Here is an 18,243-nt window from a genome sequence, read left to right on the forward strand (position 1 = left end):
ATGTTGGTGTTACCGTCTCTTATGACCGAAAACAACTTCTGGACATCAGGACTGCGATTACTCATCACGGACTGGCAGAATCCTTTTTTTCCTTTAACGAATCTGACGATGCCGACGTGAACGATATACTTCTTTCTCGGGGACAGGCCCAGATCCCCGTGATTTGCGTGAAGAGGAGGCGGAGAAAAAGGGTCCGGACTGCCTTCTGAGAATTCGTAGGCGATCATATAAACCCTCACTTCCTTCCATTCTGCTAGCAAACGTGCAATCTTTGGACAATAAAATAATGACCTATGCGGAAGATTGTAGTTTAAACAGGACATTCAAAACTATAAAATCAGTTTTCATCTGTATTTGTTTGTAGATGTTTACATACCACCACAGTCAGAGGCTGGCACTAAGACCGCATTGAATGAGCTGTATTTCACCATAAGCAAACAAGAAAACGCTCACCAGAGGCGGCGCTCCTAGTAGCCGGGGACTATAATGCAGGGAAACTTGTATCGGTTTTACAAAATTTCTATCCGCATGTTAAATGTGCAACCAGAGGGGAAAAAAACTCTGGACCACCTTGACTCCACACACAGAGATGCATACAAAGCTCTCCCTCACCCTCCATTTGGCAAATCTGACCATAATTCTATCCTCCTGATTCCTTCAAGCAGGAAGCACCAGTGACTAGATCAATAAAAAAGTGGTCAGATGAAGCAAATGCTAAACTACAGGACTGTTTTGCTAGCACAGACTGGAATATGTTCCAGGATTCCTCCGATGGCATTGAGGAGTACACCACATCTGTCATTGGCTTCATCAATAAGTGCATTGATGACGTTGTCCCCACAGTGACCGTATAGTGTGTACATACCCCAACCAGAAGCCATGGATTACAGGCAACATCCGCACTGAGCTAAAGGGTAGAGCTCCCACATTCAAGGAGCGGGACTCTAACCCGGAAGCTATAAGAAATCCCGCTTTGCCCTCAGACGAACCATCAAACAGGCAAAGCGTCAATACAGGACTAAGATCGACTCGTACTACACCGGCTCGGATGCTCGTTGGATGTGGCAGAGTTTGCAAACCATTACAGACTACAAAGGGAAGCACAGCCACGAGCTGCGCAGTGACATGAGCCTACCAGACGAGCTAAACTACTTCTATGCTCGCTTCGAGGCAAATAACACAAACATGCATGAGGTTACCAGCTGTTCTGGAAGACTGCGTGATCACACTCTCTGCAGCCGATGTAAGACCTTTAAACAGGTCAAAATTCACAAGGCCGCAGGGCCAGTTGGATTACCAGGATGTGTACTACGAGCATGCGCTTACCAACTGGCAAGTGTCTTCACTGACATTTTCAACCTCTCTCTGTCTCTGTAATACCAACATGTTTTAAGCAGACCACCATAGTGCCTATGCCCAAGAACACTATCTAATCTGCCTAAACGACTACCGACCCGTAGCACTCGCGTCAGCTGCCATGAAGTGCTTTGAAAGGCTGGTCATGGCTCACATCAACACTATTATCCCAGAAACCCTAGACCCACTCCAATTTGCATACCGCCCCAACAGATCCAGAGATGATGCCATCTCTATTGCACTCCACACTGCCCTTTCCCACCTGGACAAAAGGAACACCTATGTGAGAATGTGATTCATTGACAACAGCTCAGCGTTCAACACCACAGTGCCCTCAAAGCTCATCAATAAGCTAAGGACCCTGGGACTAAACACATCCCTCTGCAACTGGATCCTGGACATCCTGACGGGCCGCCCCCAGGTGGTAAGGGTAAGTAACAATACATCCGCCACGCTGATCCTCAACACAGGGGCCCCTCGGGGGGCATGCTCAGTCCCCTCCTGTACTCCCTGTTCACTCATGACTGCACGGCCTGGCACGACTCCAACACCATCATTGAGTTTGCCGATGACACAACAGTGGTAGGGCTGATCATGGACAATGACGAGACAGCCTAGGAGGTCAGAGATCTGGCCGTGTGGTGCCAGGACAACAACCTTTCCCTCAACGTGATCAAGACAAAGCAGATGATTGTGGACTACAGGAAAAAAGAGGACCGAGCACTCCCCAATTCTCATCGACAGGGCTGCAGTGGAGCAGGTTGAGAGCTTCAAGTTCCTTGGTGTCCACATAATTAACATGGTCCAAACACACCATGACAGTCGTGAAGCGGGCACGACAAAACCTTTTCCCCCTCAGGAGACTGAAAAGATTTAGCATGGGTCCTCAGATCCTCAAAAGGTTCTACAGCTGCACCTTCGAGAGCATCCTGGTTGCATGGTATAGCCTGGTATGGCAACTGCTCGGCCTCCGACCGCAAGGCACTACAGAGGGTAGTGTGAATGGCCCAGTACATCACTGGGGCCAAGCTTCCTGCCATCCAGGACCTCTATACCAGGCTGTGTCAGAGGAAGGCTCTAAAAATTGGCAAAGACTCCAGCCACCCTAGTCATAGACTGTCCTCTCTGCTACTGCTTGGCAAGCGGTACCGGAGCACCAAGTATAGGTCCAAGAGGCTTCTAAACAGCTTCTACCCCCAAGCCATAAGACTCCTGAACACCTAATCAAATGGCTACCCAGACTATTTGCACCCCCCCCCCCCCCCCTTTACACGCTGCTACTCTTTGTTGTTATCATCTATGCATAGTCACTTTTAATAACTCTACCTACATGTACATATTACCTCAACTAACCACCGGTGCCCCGGCACATTGACTCTGTACCGGTACCCCCCTTTATATAGTCTCGCTATTGCTATTTTACTGCTGCTCTTTAATTACTTGTTACTTTTTATTTCTTATTCTTATCCTATTTTTTTAACTGCATTGTTGGTTAGGGGCTCATAAGTAAGCATTTCTCTGTAATCTACACCTGTTGTATTTGGCGCATATGACTAATAAAATTTGATTTGATTCTTATTGGTCTTAACTAATTTACCGTCTTGTGATGTCACCAGCCAGACAAACTCCATCCCACCAAAACAGGCTGATATTTCAGGCGGTCTTTTCAAGCAGCTCTGACACCGAAAGGGCATCATCATCATGATCTAAATGTCACAGTATTATTCCATCCTCATAGTGTGAAAAAAATGATATATTGATATATTTTTTTTGGACTGCTGAGTCGTTTGTTTATCACGGTCTAAGCCATATAAAAACAACTAGAAATACATGTTATTTTATTTAATTCCTCAATATTTACATTATACTACTCTTCCCCCAACCCAGTATATTACCAAATAAATTGTAATTGTTCACATGGTTCGTAAAACAACAGGTGTAGATTGAAACGCTCACTTACGATTCTGTATCCTATTACCCGTCATGGAGCTCTGGGCGCTTCATGATTCAAGAAAAGGGTTTGGGGATTCTATATAAAACCTTTCCGGAGTGACACTTATACCCCCAATCCATGAGGCTGCTGAAAAATGAATCAATAATTATTCACATTGACACCCCTCCCCCCCATTTGTTTCGTACACTGCAGCTACTCTCTGTTTTATTATCTATGCATAGTCACTTCACCCTACCTACATGTACAAATTACCTCTAACCTGTAATCCTGCACACTGACTCAGTACCAGTACCCCCTGTATATAGCCTTGTTATTTTGTGTTACTTTTTATTATTTTTTACTTTAGTTTGATTGGTATATATTTTCTTAACCAACAGTGCAGTTCAAGAAGCGTTAAGGGCTTGTAAGTAAGTATTTCACAGTAAGGTCTACACTTGTTGTATTTGGCACATGTGACAAAAAGTTTGATTTGAAGCAAGCGATAGAAGCCTTTTTTTGTTCTACAATGAACCTTTTTTTCTGTACTAAATGTTTGGCACTTACAAATTTCAAACCTTGTGTTGACAAATTTGATCAAGTGACGGTTGGTAACTTTGGGTGACTGCTGGTAACTTGGGTGACTGTTGGTAACTTTGGGTGACTGTTGGTAAATTTGGGTGACTGTTGGTAACTTTGGGTGACTGTTGGTAACTTTGGGTGACTGTTGGTAACTTGGGTGACTGTTGGTAACTTTGGGTGACTGTTGGTAACTTTGGGTGACTGTTGGTAACTTTGGGTGACTGTTGGTAACTTTGGTTGACTGTTTGTAACTTTGGGTGACTGTTGGTAACTTTGGGTGACTGTTGGTAACTTGGGTGACTGTTGGTAACTTGGGTGACTGTTGGTAACTTTGGGTGACTGCTGGTAACTTGGGTGACTGTTGGTAACTTTGGGTGACTGTTGGTAACTTTGGGTGACTGTTGGTAACTTTGGGTGACTGTTGGTAACTTTCCTGTTCTAAGAGCTGGATGTTTTTCAAGAACTGCTAATAGCATCCCTCTGTAGCCTTGTACCCAGGTCCTGTGAGAATCCCAAATCAGGCACTAGTGTAGTTTTGAGAGGATTGAAAAGTTGCATCATGTTCCCACCTAGATGGGGAAAATAACCCATTCACTAAATCAAGTCAATTGGACTTTTCTTGTATGGTTTTTATGAATTTATTTCACTTGTATCAGTCTATTTGTTCAGTATGTTGATTTATTCTGCCCTCCAGTGGTCAATTAGTACTTCACTCAAGGATATCATACTAACAGTAAAATCTTGTGGACAGAATGAACAACCAAATTAGATGTTTGTTCTGAGTTAAGCGACATTAAACTAACAATAGCCCCTAGTAGACGGCGGCCTACCTCAAAGTTTTAAACTTGGTATGTCTTGTTAGTTTTACACAGTAGTAGAGAATAGCCCAATGAGCCGGCAGATTGAGCTAGTATTCCTTTTACATTGTTTGTCATCTGTGTCCAACTGGAATGTATGCAGCCGGCTCATATAGAAAGATAGATGACTTTATATTTGTGCTATTATATCTTCTGTGACAGCATGAGCAGCGCCATTGAGGCTACAACCCATAGGAATTCCTACCCATTCGACTACTTTAAAATGGTGGAAGCATGGTGGAATCCCTCAATGGCGGTGCCCATGGGAAAACTGCCTTTTGGCTACTAGAGTCGGCTATACATTGTGTTCCTCATCTACCGACATAAAACATCCTCGATTCAGGCTGTAAGGGCGTCGCTTTCCTCCTGAACTAGCTTTAACGCCGAGCTGCCAGGGAAACAAATGGGAAAATGTGTTAATAAAACACAATTTTCCACCATTTTTTATTTTTTTTTATTTCACATATATTTAACCAGCTGGCCAGTTGAGAACAAGTTCTCATTTACAACTGCAACCTGGCCAAGATAAAGCAAAGCAGTGTGACACAAACAACACAGAGTTACACATGGGATAAACAAACGCACAGTCAATAACACAATAGAAAAAATAGATATATACAGTGTGTGCAAATGTAGTAAGATTAGGGAGTTAAGGCAATAAATAGGCCGTAGCGGAGAAGTAATTACAATTGAGCAATTAAACACTGGAGTGATAGATATGCAGAAGATCAATGTGCAAGTAGGGATACTGGGGTGCAAATGAGCAAAAATAATAATAATATGGGGATGAGGTAGTTGATAGAATGTCTGTTACTTCCTGATGTTGCACACAGCGTTCAGCCAGGGGTAAACCGACTGCTACAACCTGATTGGCTGAACATGAGGCAGTAACATTAGCCAGTGTACTCTAGCATGGTGGTGTAAATTGTTTTATTAAGACAGTACTCATATTTTTTAAAAATGTTGTTGTAAAAATGAATGAAAACTTTTTGGTGGCTCAGTCCGCTAATAACAATGGTCTCACTGGTTGTGAGTTTTAATCCCACATGGGCTGGATATCTTTTTTCTTCTTTTAACCCTTTATTTACAATATTCATCCCGTGCAATAACTCTGTTATAATTCTGAAAAGTGAAAACATACCTGTGAGAAGGGTTGCCCTGGTAGTAGTTTTTTTATACAGTACCTAAAACCAATCTGTGCTTTAATTAGACCATTGGAAAAAAGACTACTGCATAAACACTGCAATGCGGGTTGGATTGAATTGAGCCCATAATCTTCAATTTCTAGGCGATGATTGCACTTCTCTTCCCAAAACAATACCGCGAAATATTTTGGGGAAGCGCCCAGCAAGTGGGATAGATGTCAGGAACTCGGCGCATATCACTGTGAGCTAACTGTTCAGAGCCATAAATGCATGCGATGCCCATAATTGTATTATCAGAATATGCCAGTGGACGTCTGGTAAATATGCTTTAGAGAGAAAGTGTTGGGATCAGGTTCAACTACATTTACCCACCTCAAAATGAATATTTTTGCACAATTTCTTCCACCCACAACATCTCACCTGAATGCATTTATTTATTTATTTATTACATTTGTAGGGGTTGGGCAAAGGCTGAAATTGGGGTTGAGGGTTAGTTACAGTTTTTAAGAAGAGAGATGATCGAAATAGGCGGGGATTATGATTTATGTACGAGCCGGACGCGGGGAACAAGAGAGAGACGCAATGACAAACGACGTAAAAGGATAATAGCGCCGTCCAACGGTTGGTTGGGCCAAGTAAAGGTATAAAGTCAGAGACCCCCGGGAAGTTCTAGTAGGTCCCTCTGAAATCCTATAGGTCCCTTCGTTGATCTAAAATACTTGGAGAATCTCTTGAAGAAAAACTGAACTTCCTTCAGGAAAAATAAATGTATTCTATTAAATAGGTTTACGCTACCTTCTCCGCCAAATGATATTTGCATCGGAACTTCCAACACGAGCTACTGAATGTATCCTAGGCATCTGTCATTATCAACTTGAATTTAATCCAAATTCATGATATTCTCCTCGCTCAACACTTCTGGACGTGGAGCTTTTTATACACACATTTATAGTTAAATATATCCAATGTTCTAGGATACAATTTCTCGCAGTAGGACAGTAGACTGTCTCCTTCTGTCTCGCAGTTTGCCGCATCGTTTCTTCCAAGCAGGTTCCACAATTATCTTTCTCGCTCATACTACACAACGTTTCAACAGCAGGAAACAGCCCCCCAAACCTGTATCAGACTATTGAAGACGGAGAAAAATGCGGCGATGAGGAAAGCTGAGACGAGAGACTAAAACAGTATTTATCGGGCAGTAGGCTACGTGGTCGTGGGAATATATATCAAGGTGGGTGGTTGATTACAAGAGAATACAGTGTTTGTGTTTGCCTGATTCCAATAGCTCGCACGGTGATATTTTTGTGCAGTGCCTAGACACCGAGATAGTATGTGTATTTCTTGTCTTGTTATTGTATCCCTCTCGAGTGTCTAGTCTACCTTTACAGAACCGAGTCTATGCCATTAGTAACCGGTGATACTGTATATCACAGGGATTATTTTATTCAGGATCCGATGTGTAATGTCTGTAAATGTTCAGAGTTTTGCCGTAGCCTTATTAACATGCCTTACAAGTATTAGACACTAGTATTCGGAAGGTATTTTTTTCTGCAAGAACACACACACAATCAGTCCATAAAACTAAGCAGCTGCCTTTCCATTGATCAGGCTGGCCTAATCAATTTAACAACCTATTAATTCCACATTAAACCCTGGGGACTGTCAGGTTTTCTCCCTCTCATCACCTACTTGTGTTATTAATCTAATGCTACACTGGACACAGGGAGTCAGGCATGATGATGGTGAACATCCTGCAGGGATAAGCACATATACCAGCAGTCATCCCTGCTCAATTACCTTGCAGCATTTTAAGTATCGGTCATTGCTCCCATCACTTGAGAAAAAAATCAAAAAACAACAACATTGTTTTCCACTGTAGTCAGGGTACCCACTCTATTAAAGGGGAATTTAGTAGTGTTAACCATATTTGTATTAAAATATGAATGGTCTGAGCTTTCTCTGTACTTCTAGGTGTATTATGCCCTATCCAATCTGCGGTGGACCTAAGAGAGAGCACCAGAGGGGAATGTGAGGGGTGCTGGGAAGCACAGTCACACTGCTGTCTCCCTGCACCTGCTGCATCATGGGTAACGTCGGTGGAAAGGACGGCCATGGACCTACAGGTTCCCTACATGAACGTACACACACACACACCTGGCTTGATGTTGAACGTCATGCATCCTACCTGCATCGTCTTCTCTTTTTCTGACACGCATCCCTCCCCTATACGCCTGTTTAAAACCCTGGCCGTTCCTATCCTTTCTAGCTGTTTTCAGTATGCAGGAAACGGACTCAGACTGGGGTGAGAATATCTTACTGGATACTGTGTGTGCACCGCTAGTCACATGCAACACATCTGATAGCGTAATGAGGAGTCTGCAGAATTCTGCTGCTCAATGCAAGGACAGGGAGGGGGAACATGAGACGCTATAGGCTGGCCAAGCACACATCCTTATGGACCTGTCTGTGTGAATGCGCACTAGAGAATAAACTGGCATCCTCCAAGAGGCGCAGCCAACTGGCATCCTCCAAGAGGCGCAGCCAACCGGCATCCTCCAAGAGGCGCAGCCAACCGGCATCCTCCCAGAGGCGCAGCCAACCGGCATCCTCCCAGAGGCGCAGCCAACCGGCATCCTCCCAGAGGCGCAGCCAACCGGCATCCTCCCAGAGGCGCAGCCAACCGGCATCCTCCCAGAGGCGCAGCCAACCGGCATCCTCCCAGAGGCGCAGCCAACCGGCATCCTCCCAGAGGCGCAGCCAACCGGCATCCTCCCAGAGGCGCAGCCAACCGGCATCCTCCCAGAGGCGCAGCCAACCGGCATCCTCCCAGAGGCGCAGCCAACCGGCATCCTCCCAGAGGCGCAGCCAACCGGCATACTCCCAGAGGCGCAGCCAACCGGCATCCTCCCAGAGGCGCAGCCAACCGGCATCCTCCCAGAGGCGCAGCCAACCGGCATCCTCCCAGAGGCTCAGCCAACTGGCATCCTCCCAGAGGCTCAGCCAACTGGCATCCTCCAAGAGGCGCAGCCAACCGGCATCCTCCAAGAGGCGCAGCCAACCGGCATCCTCCAAGAGGCGCAGCCAACCGGCATCCTCCAAGAGGCGCAGCCAACCGGCATCCTCCAAGAGGCGCAGCCAACCGGCATCCTCCAAGAGGCGCAGCCAACCGGCATCCTCCAAGAGGCGCAGCCAACTGGCATCCTCCAAGAGGCGCAGCCAACTGGCATCCTCCAAGAGGCGCAGCCAACTGTGGTCTTCTTCTGTATTGTTTTTATAGACAGAAAATAGCTCAGGACAGCAGTTCTCTCTCGCTTTTCTGTTCCTCTTCATCTCTCCTCTTCCCTCCATCTCTTCCTTCCCCTATATCAGCTTTCTCTAATCCTCCCCTCTTTCTCTCCACTCCCTTGTTCTCTCTCCAGGATCTCATTTAGATCTGTTCCAAACTCCTCCCTCTTCCCTCTCTGATTCTGATCTGGCACCAGCCGCGGCTCAGCTGCTGCAGCAGGGGACACCGTCCTCCGGGACCACCCGGGGCATCGTCTGCCAGGGTGGAGCCTCCCCCATTTCCAACTGTAGACACACACTGTCCGTCCCCCCAGAATGGGCCGTGATTACAGTGGAGAGCAGAGTGTCTCCGCAGGGGACTGGGATTGAGATGGAAGGTGGAAGGCAGACAGTGCGGTGCTCTAACAGCCACACCAGCAGCCCTGTGTCCCCAGGCCAGCAGCCTCAGTTTGAGGGTAGCCCTTTGGAGCCTAGCTGGCAGGAGCGGGACAGTGGGATGGAGCCCCATGCAAGGCCAGAGCGAGCTGGGGAGGAGATGGCCCTGGCACTGTTTAGCCTTTTGGAACATCACAGGTCTGCACTGGGGCTCAGTCCAGGCCTGGACGCACCAGCAGGAGCAGCCGGTAAGGACTCTGCATCTGCGTGGCCATAGCAACCCAATCGGTTCATAATAGTTTGTTTGTCTTGTCTCTACTTAACAGAGAGTGCGTGCAGGTTCTTACAGTATGGACGGTGCCTTCAGAAAGTATTCATACCCCTCGTCTTATTCCACATTTTGTTAAAGCCAAATTGAAATTGATTAAAACAATTCTAATCCATCTACACACAGTACCCCATAATGACAAAGGGAAAACATGTTTTTAGAAATGTTTGCAAATGTATTGAAAATGAAATGCAAAAATAGCTAATCACCCCCCGGAGTCAATACTTTGTATAAACACGTTTGGCAGCTATTTACAGCTGTGAGTCTTTCTGTGTAAGTCTCTAAGAGCTTTCCACACCTGGATTGTGCAAAATTTGCCCATTTATTCTTTTCAAAGTTCTCAAGCTCTGTCAAATTGGTTGTTGATCAATGCTAGACATCAATTTTCAGGTTTTGCATGGATTTTAAAGTATACTGAAGAAAAATATAAATGCAAAATGTTGTTACTTCCATGTTTCATGAGCTGAAATATAAGATCCCAGAAATGTTCCATATGCACAAAAAGTGTATTTCTCTCAGAAACGTGGGAACAGCTCTGGTGGACATTCCTGCATTCATCATGCCAATTGCATGCTCCCTCTAAACTTGAGACATCTGTGGCATTGTGTTGTGTGACAAAACTGCACATTTTAAAGTGGCCTTTTATTGTCCCCAGCACAAGGTGAACCTGTGTATTGATCATGCCGTTTAATCAGCTTATTGACATGCCAGACCTGTCAGGTGGAAGGATTATCTTTGCAAAGGAGAAATGTTCACAAACAGGGATGGAAACAAATTTGTACACAAAATTTGAGAGGAAGAAGCTTTTTGTATGTATGGAACATTTCTGGGATCTTATATTTCAGCTCATAAAATATGGGACCAACACTTTACATGTTGCCTTCATATTTTTGTTCAGTGTACAATGTTGTTGAACCAACCTCAGTTTCTCCTATCACAGCCATTAAAGTCTGTAACTGTTTTAAAGTCACCATTGGCCTCCCTGAAATCCATGAGCAGTTTCCTTCCTCTCTGGCAACTGAGTTAAGGATGCCTGTATCTTTGTAGTGACTGGGTGTATTGATACACCATCCAAAGTGTAATTAATAACTTCCCCATGCTCAAAGGGATTTTTGATGTCTGCCTTTTATTTTCACCCATCTACCAATAGGTGCCCTTCTTTGAGAGGCTTTGGAAATCCTCCCTGGTCTTTATGGTTGGATTTTTGTTTGAAATTCCCTGCTCCACTGAGGGACCTTACAGATAATTGTATGTGTGGGGTACAGAGATGTAGTCATTCAAAAATAATGTTAGCCACTGTTATTGCACACAGAGTGACTCCATGCAACTTATGTGACTTGTTAAGCACATTTCTACTCCTGAACGTATTTATGCTGACCATAGGGGTTGAATACTTATTGAGGCAATACATTTCAGCTCTTCATTTTTTAAATTAATTTGTAAAAATGTCATAAACGTCATTCAACCTTGACATTATGGGGTATTGTGTGTATGTAGTCCAGTGACGACATATCTCGATTGAATCCATTTTGAATTCAGGCTGTAACACAACAACATGTGGAAAGAGTCAAGGGGTGTAAAATACATCCTGAAGTTTACTGTATGTTTGTGTGTCAGAGCTGCTGAGGCGGTTGCTGGTGGAGAGAGAGGAGCTGGTCGAGGAGGTGCGCAACTTGAAGGACACACTGAGGGTGAGTCAGACGCTCCTCCTTCTCTTCCCGACTGCATTCCCTATACCTCTCTCTCCCACTGCATTCCCTCCCTCTCTCTCGGTCACTGCAGAGACGGGCAAAGAGGAGGACATTTTAAGACCACACACAAATCCATCCCTATTACTTTGATGTGGATTGCTTTTTCCCTTCTCTACCCTGTACTGTACTATGTTAGATATTTTAGACTTCACACTGCTTATCACTGGCTCATGTACACTAGTTCTTACACCATGTTTGCAGATGGTGGAGGCCAACAGCGATACATATTCCGTAACAGGACATTTTAGGAAAAGAAGTCATAGCCCCATCACATTTTTGAACCACTGATAAGCTTGCTTAGGTTAGCACAAATATTGAGAAACCCTGCCTTCCACAAACCCTGCAACTAGCCTGAACATTGCACTTACTGCCTGAATGAAATGGAAATATTTGTGCTAACCTAAGCACGCTTATCAGTGGTTAAAAAATGTGATGCACTTTGACTTTATTTCTAAGATGTTCTGTTAGAGAATATGAATCGCTGTTGAACTCCATCTGCAAACATGGTGCAACAACTAGTGTACATGAGCCAGGGATAAGCAGTGTGAAGGCCCTGCCATATGGGAGTTTGTCCCTCAATCTCTATATTACTGTCATTAACTGTACACAAGGAACATTGCAGGCATTCCTGGCATATCTTGTTTATGCGTTCACCTGAATTGGGTTGGCTAGTTTAGCTAAAACAGGTTCTGAACTTGGTAACCTATTGATATTTTTTTTTTACTTGACTAAAGCAAAGTCCTTGCTTGTCAGACATGTTTTCTGTAGACTGTATCAACAGCACTATAGATTTTCTGAGACAGTGACAGGATGTATGCATGTCTTTCTGCTGAACTGGATATAAAATGATACATCTACTTCTCACCTGCAAGTTCCTCTGTCTCTTCTTTATGATAGTTTTTCTGATGCAATGAGTTAACACACTCTCTTATATTCTGATGTATGGTTCTGGTTTGAGTGTACAGAATCTTTAACTCTCTCTCTCTGTCTGGTTCTCCTCTCTCTCTCTGTCTGGTTCTCTCTCTCGCTCTGTTTGGTTCTCTCTCGCTCTGTTTGGTTCTCTCTCGCTCTCGCTCTCTGTCTGGTTCTCTATCTCGCTCTCTTCTCTGTCTTGTTCTCGCTCTGTCTGGTTCTCTCTCTCGCTCTCTGTCTGGTTCTCGCTCTGTCTGGTTCTCGCTCTCGCTCTCTGTCTCGCTCTGTCTGGCTCTCGCTCTCTGTCTGGTTCTCTCTCTCGCTCTGTCTGGTTCTCTCTCTCGCTCTCTGTCTGGTTCTCGCTCTCGCTCTGTCTGGTTCTCTCTCTCGCTCTCTGTCTGGTTCTCTCTCTCGCTCTCTGTCTGGTTCTCGCTCTCGCTCTCTGTCTGGTTCTCGCTCTCGCTCTCTGTCTGGTTCTCGCTCTCGCTCTCTGTCTGGTTCTCGCTCTCGCTCTCTGTCTGGTTCTCTCTCTCGCTCTCTGTCTGGTTCTCTCTCTCGCTCTCTGTCTGGTTCTCTCTCTCGCTCTCTGTCTGGTTCGCGTTCGCTCTCTGTCTGGTTCGCGTTCGCTCTCTGTCTGGTTCGCGTTCGCTCTCTGTCTGGTTCGCTTTCACTCTCTGTCTGATTCTCTCTCGCTCTGTCTGGATCTCTCTCTCTGTCTGGATCTCTCTGTCTGGATCTCTCTCTCTCTGGCAGACTGAGCGAGCTGAGTGGCTCCAGTTCCAGTGTGATCTACAGGTGGCAGTGTCTGTGGCCGACCGGCTGCGCGTGGAAGCGGAAGAGACTCTAGGCACGCTCAGAGAGAGCCATGGGAATGTGGAGGGCCAGCTGGACCAGGCCCAGTGCAGACAGCAGGACACGGACAGGGAGCTGGAGAGCCTGAGGGCTGAACACAGAGAGGCCTGTCACAGATTGTCTGCTCTCACCATGGAGCACCAACAGACTAGGGCTGAGCTGGACACACAGAGACACACACTCAGGGAGAGCGAGAGGGACTCACTGAGGGAAAGAGAGAAGGACTCACACAGAGAGATAGAGGGAAGAGACACGGAGGGAGAAGACACTAGTGAAGACATAAGCACGATGGAGGCACTGGATGGGAAGAAAAGAGAGGATTCAGAAAGAGAAGTGGAAGGAGAGAAAAGGATGAAGAGTGAGGGAGAGGATGTTGACATGGGAGGGCAGTTTCCCAAGGAGCTTGTTAGAGGAGGGGAGAACTTGCTCAAAGTGAAGGGGGTGGCGGAGGCGTACCTACGGAATTTGGCAGCCGGGGAGAAGAGGTGCGGCTTGAGAGATTCACCAAGGATTGTGGTGATGTCAGAGCGTTCCAGGTGAGTGCCGCCTCATGCCCGTATAATAATCTGTTTGTTGTTATCTGGAGCATGTAAGCTAGCCAGCCTGTGTCTCTGTAGGAGCAACCTTTGACCTTGTTGCGCAAGGCCATGCTATAGACACACGTATCCTACATTTATCTGTGGAAACTAAAGCCTATCTTATCTGTTCCAGGAGCCTCTCTCGACTTCCCCTGCCCACTGACTCTCTCCCTGCACAGAATGGTAGCTCCCAGAACCCTACCAGTACAACACTGCCTCTCTACAAGGTAACACTAATATTGAACCAACAAGTTTGTTTTTGAAATGCTATCAGAAAGCCTGGACTTGAGGCCTCCCGGGTGGTGCAGTGGTTAAGGGCGCTGTACTGCAGCGCCAGCTGTGCCATCAGAGTCCTGGGTTCGCGCCCAGGCTCTGTCGTAACCGGCCGCGACCGGGAGGTCCGTGGGGCGACGCACAATTGGCCTAGCGTCGCCCGGGTTAGGGAGGGCTTGGTCGGTAGGGGTGTCCTTGTCTCATCGCGCACCAGCGACTCCTGTGGCGGGCTGGGCGCAGTGTACGCTAGCCAAGGTGGCCAGGTGCACGGTGTTTCCTCCGGCGCATTGGTCCGGCTGGCTTCCGGGTTGGATGTGTGCTGTGTTAAAGAAGCAGCGGCTTGGTTGGTTGTGTATCGGAGGACGCATGACTTTCAACCTTCGTCTCTCCCGAGCCCGTACGGGAGTTGTAGCGATGAGACAAGGTAGTAGCTACAACAATTGGATACTACGAAATTGGGGAGAAAAAGGGGGTGAAAAAAAAATAAAAAAATAAATTAAAATTCAAGGGTCCATTTTGGGATAAGTCATGCATGTATGCAGTATGTACTGTCTGTCTCTTCTCTCTATCTCTTACTAGAAAGAAGAGCCAGCCAAAGGGAAAAGGATGGACCGCATACTGCAACGACAGGACAGCTGGTCTAGCTTCTATACAAGTGTGTGTCAATTCATTCATTAACTACAGTGCCTTCAGAATGTATTCATACCCCTTGACTTATTCCACATTTAGTTGTTACAGCCTGAATTCCAAAAACAATTCTCACTCATCTTTTTTTAGAAATGTTTGCAAATGTATTGAAAATGAATTCTCATTTATATACACTACCGTTCAAAAGTTTTGGGATCACTTAGAAATGTCCTTGTTTTGAAAGAAAAGCTCATTTTTAGACCATTCAAATAACATCAAATTGATCAGAAATACAGTTTGGATATGGTTAATTAATGTTGTAAATGACTATTGTAGCTAGAAATGATTTTTAATGGAATATCTACATAGGCGTACAGAGGCCCATTATCAGAAACCATCACTCCTGTGTTCCAATGGCACGTTGTTAGCTAATCCAAGTTTATCATTTTAAAAGGCTAATTGATCATTAGAAAACCCTTTTGCAATTATGATAGCACAGCTGAAAACTGTTGTCCTGATTAAAGAAGCAATAAAACTGGCCTTTAGATTAGTTGAGTATCTGGAGCATCAGCATTTGTGGGTTTGATTACAGAGTCAAAATGGCCAGAAACAAATAACTTTCTTCTGAAACTCGTCAGTCTATTCTTGTTCTGAGAAATGAAGGTTATTCCATGCGAGAAATTGCCAAGAAACTGAAGATCTCGTACAACGCTGTGTACTTCTCCCTTCACAGAACAGCGCAAACTGGCCCTAACCAGAATGTAAATTAGGAGTGGGAGGCCCCGGTGCACAACTGAGCAAGAGGACAAGTACATTAGTGTCTAGTTTGAGAAACAGATGCCTCACAAGTCCTCAACTGGCAGCTTCATTAAATAGTACCCGCAAAACACCAGTCTCAATGTCAACAGTGAAGAGGCGACTCCGGGATGTGGAGAATAGTTTTTTTTTAATACATAATACATTTTGAATTACTGCTGTAACACAACAACATGTGGAATAAGACAAGGGGTATGAATACGTTCTGAAGGCACTGTAAATGAGTTCATCCACAACTGCTTTCTTATTACCTAGACAGTTGTACAACTGAACGCAATCAACTGAAATGTGTTGTCTTCCGCATTAAAGTTACTGTGCTCTTGACTAATTGCTCATGTCCGGCAGAAAAACAGGAGGAGGACCAGAACGCAGACCCATTGTTCAGGTGAGTAGACAGGCCCTCTAGAGATACTTAAGAAATATGCCCAAATAAAGCCTTCTATCTACATAACTTTTGTCTGCTATCCACCTTCCAGACCTCAGGATGGTTTCAGCATGCTGCTGCGATGTCATGGAGGCTCCAGGCGGAACTCACTCTTGCGTTGGTGTCAAAGCCGCACCCAGGGCTATAAGGTCAGAAGTGGCCAAGTTTTCTAGAATAACTCAAGCTTACCATTCATATTTGTAAAACATCGGTCTGTATTCTGACCCATACAAACCTTAGATTCTTTTTTTTTTATTTTTTTTTTACAGAATATTGAGATCACCAACTTCAGTAGCAGTTGGGAGGATGGTCTGGCTTTCTGTGCCGTGTACCACACCTATCTGCCCACACACATCCCCTACAGTAGTCTCAGCACAGGAGACAAAGTAAGAGGAATGCATACCCATTCACATACAGCACATACTGTTATATTGACCCTACAGTTAAGTCCTAACTTGTTCTGTGCAGAGCGAGAACCTGGACCTAGCCTTCCAGACAGGGGAGAGTGTTGGAATCCCAGCCACTTTGGTGAGACCCACATTTAAACTAACTGGGCTAACTACTGGGAATTTCACATGCATATTACTTGTACTAACACGTCACCATGAACATGGAACACAGCTGTTGGGAACATACGGTAGGGAGCTTGACTTGTGACTAAAATGTAAGGTGTCACTGATGTTTGTATTTGTGATTGGGGCCTTGCGTAGTACTCCTCAGTGGGCACCTTTGAATGAGAATAGAGTTTGTCCATGACGGAGAGTATGGAGTTATTATTCTTCAACAGTGTTTGTGTTTGCTTGACAGACCGTGGAGGAGATGCTGAGACCAGGTGGGCCCGACTGGCAGAGGGTCCTGGGGTACGTTGAAAGCATGTTTCGTCACTTTGAGATGTAAGGTCATTTCCCTTCTGGGTTCCATACCAAACACTACGTCTAACTGGTCTGCCACCACCAGTCTGGTTATTTTTGTTGCATCATGAACTGGACTCTTGAGTGATATACCACTAGGGGGTTTAGGACTACTGTTGGAACGGAATTCTCCTTCAGCCTCACTCCTTGTGCAGAGGCTCCTGCTGCTGGCCATTTGTTGTAGGTGCACTGTGGATGGAGCTACTATGAACTGGGTCGATCTTGATTTCAGAAAGCGCTGACCATGGGGGTTTTGGGCTGAGAGCTGGGTTTTTTGGTAAATACACAGTGATTGCACTAAATGAGGAGCCATTGGAAATGACCACAAGGAGAACCATAAATTAGGAAATTGTGGATATGGGAAGGATGTTACTATTTGCACCAGGAAAAATGAACAATGACTTCAAGTTCTTCACTTAGGGTTCTACTGCTGTTCACTCTGTTGTGTACTTATTTTGATGCCTTTTAATTTTATCAACAATATGAAGTCTGTCAAGTTTTTAACTGGATGATTTGAATGTTATAGACACGCTCTCCCCATGTATCTGATTTTATACCCTTAGAAAACTCTTACCCGCTGTGATATTAATGTAGCCATAAGTAGTATTTTAATGTCTGTATACAACCCAACTCAAAGCAGAAAAAAGGTCTGGACAACTTGAATGAGTTCATTCAATGGCATTGTGTGCATCACAACTGCAATCAACCAAGAGTGACTGCCTTTGAAAAAATGTGTGTACTGTGCTGTCTAACTAGTAATATTTTTAATGTACATTTTGTTTGGAAAAACTTTTTTTTAATTTTAATTTAATTTTAAATGTAGTATGCAAACAGAAGTGCCATATGGTGGACTATCCAACAGAGGGACTTGTCTCCTGTTATGGAGTATGGGAATGAACTGTCATGAGGTTTTGTCTGATAATAGGAGCAACAATGAGGCCATATAAGTACTGGATCCTACAATGTTTGCTTGTCTCTGTGATTGAGGGAGAAGGTGAGAAATAAGAGTGATGTATTGTATGTGTCTCAAGTATAAATTGAGACACAGAGGCCCACCCTAAACAGTTTTACTGTAATAATGGTACTGTACGAGAATGATAAATGACAAACAGTTGCCAAAGCATTACTGCCATAATAAAGGTTGTTTTAATCTGTTTGTGTTGCTGTTATCTTTAATTAAAAAAATGTCAAATTTGAGTTTTATATTAATACAATGTATCTAGCTGTGACAACTGAGATTG

The 18,243-nt window shown here is 44.9% G+C and overlaps 1 protein-coding gene across 1 annotated transcript; it reads left to right on the plus strand.

Moving 5' to 3' along the window:
* The first annotated feature begins 6,503 nt into the window (after window positions 1–6,503).
* On the plus strand, window positions 6,504–18,194 carry LOC139408064 (cytospin-A-like). The gene is made up of 12 exons (XM_071151881.1): window positions 6,504–7,101; window positions 7,842–7,993; window positions 9,290–9,778; window positions 11,476–11,549; window positions 13,275–13,909; window positions 14,085–14,178; window positions 14,804–14,879; window positions 16,013–16,052; window positions 16,144–16,240; window positions 16,361–16,477; window positions 16,560–16,619; window positions 16,899–18,194. Exons 2-12 carry the CDS (start codon window positions 7,954–7,956, stop codon window positions 16,986–16,988), a joined length of 1,812 nt encoding a protein of 603 aa, XP_071007982.1. The 5' UTR covers window positions 6,504–7,101; window positions 7,842–7,953; the 3' UTR covers window positions 16,989–18,194.
* Window positions 18,195–18,243: the final 49 nt, after the last annotated feature.

The sequence above is a fragment of the Oncorhynchus clarkii genome, chromosome 4, assembly GCF_045791955.1.
Source record: "Oncorhynchus clarkii lewisi isolate Uvic-CL-2024 chromosome 4, UVic_Ocla_1.0, whole genome shotgun sequence".
NCBI lineage: Eukaryota > Metazoa > Chordata > Actinopteri > Salmoniformes > Salmonidae > Oncorhynchus > Oncorhynchus clarkii.

What these genes read in the sequence shown, in the direction of transcription:
- LOC139408064 (XM_071151881.1), top strand. Translation starts at nt 7,954, where the DNA reads ATGGGTAACGTCGGTGGAAAGGACGGCCATGGACCTACAG. An exon ending in CGCACCAGCAGGAGCAGCCG is followed by an intron (nt 9,779 to 11,475) that starts GTAAGGACTCTG and finishes TTTGTGTGTCAG; the next exon opens with AGCTGCTGAGGCGGTTGCTG. An exon ending in GTGATGTCAGAGCGTTCCAG is followed by an intron (nt 13,910 to 14,084) that starts GTGAGTGCCGCC and finishes TATCTGTTCCAG; the next exon opens with GAGCCTCTCTCGACTTCCCC.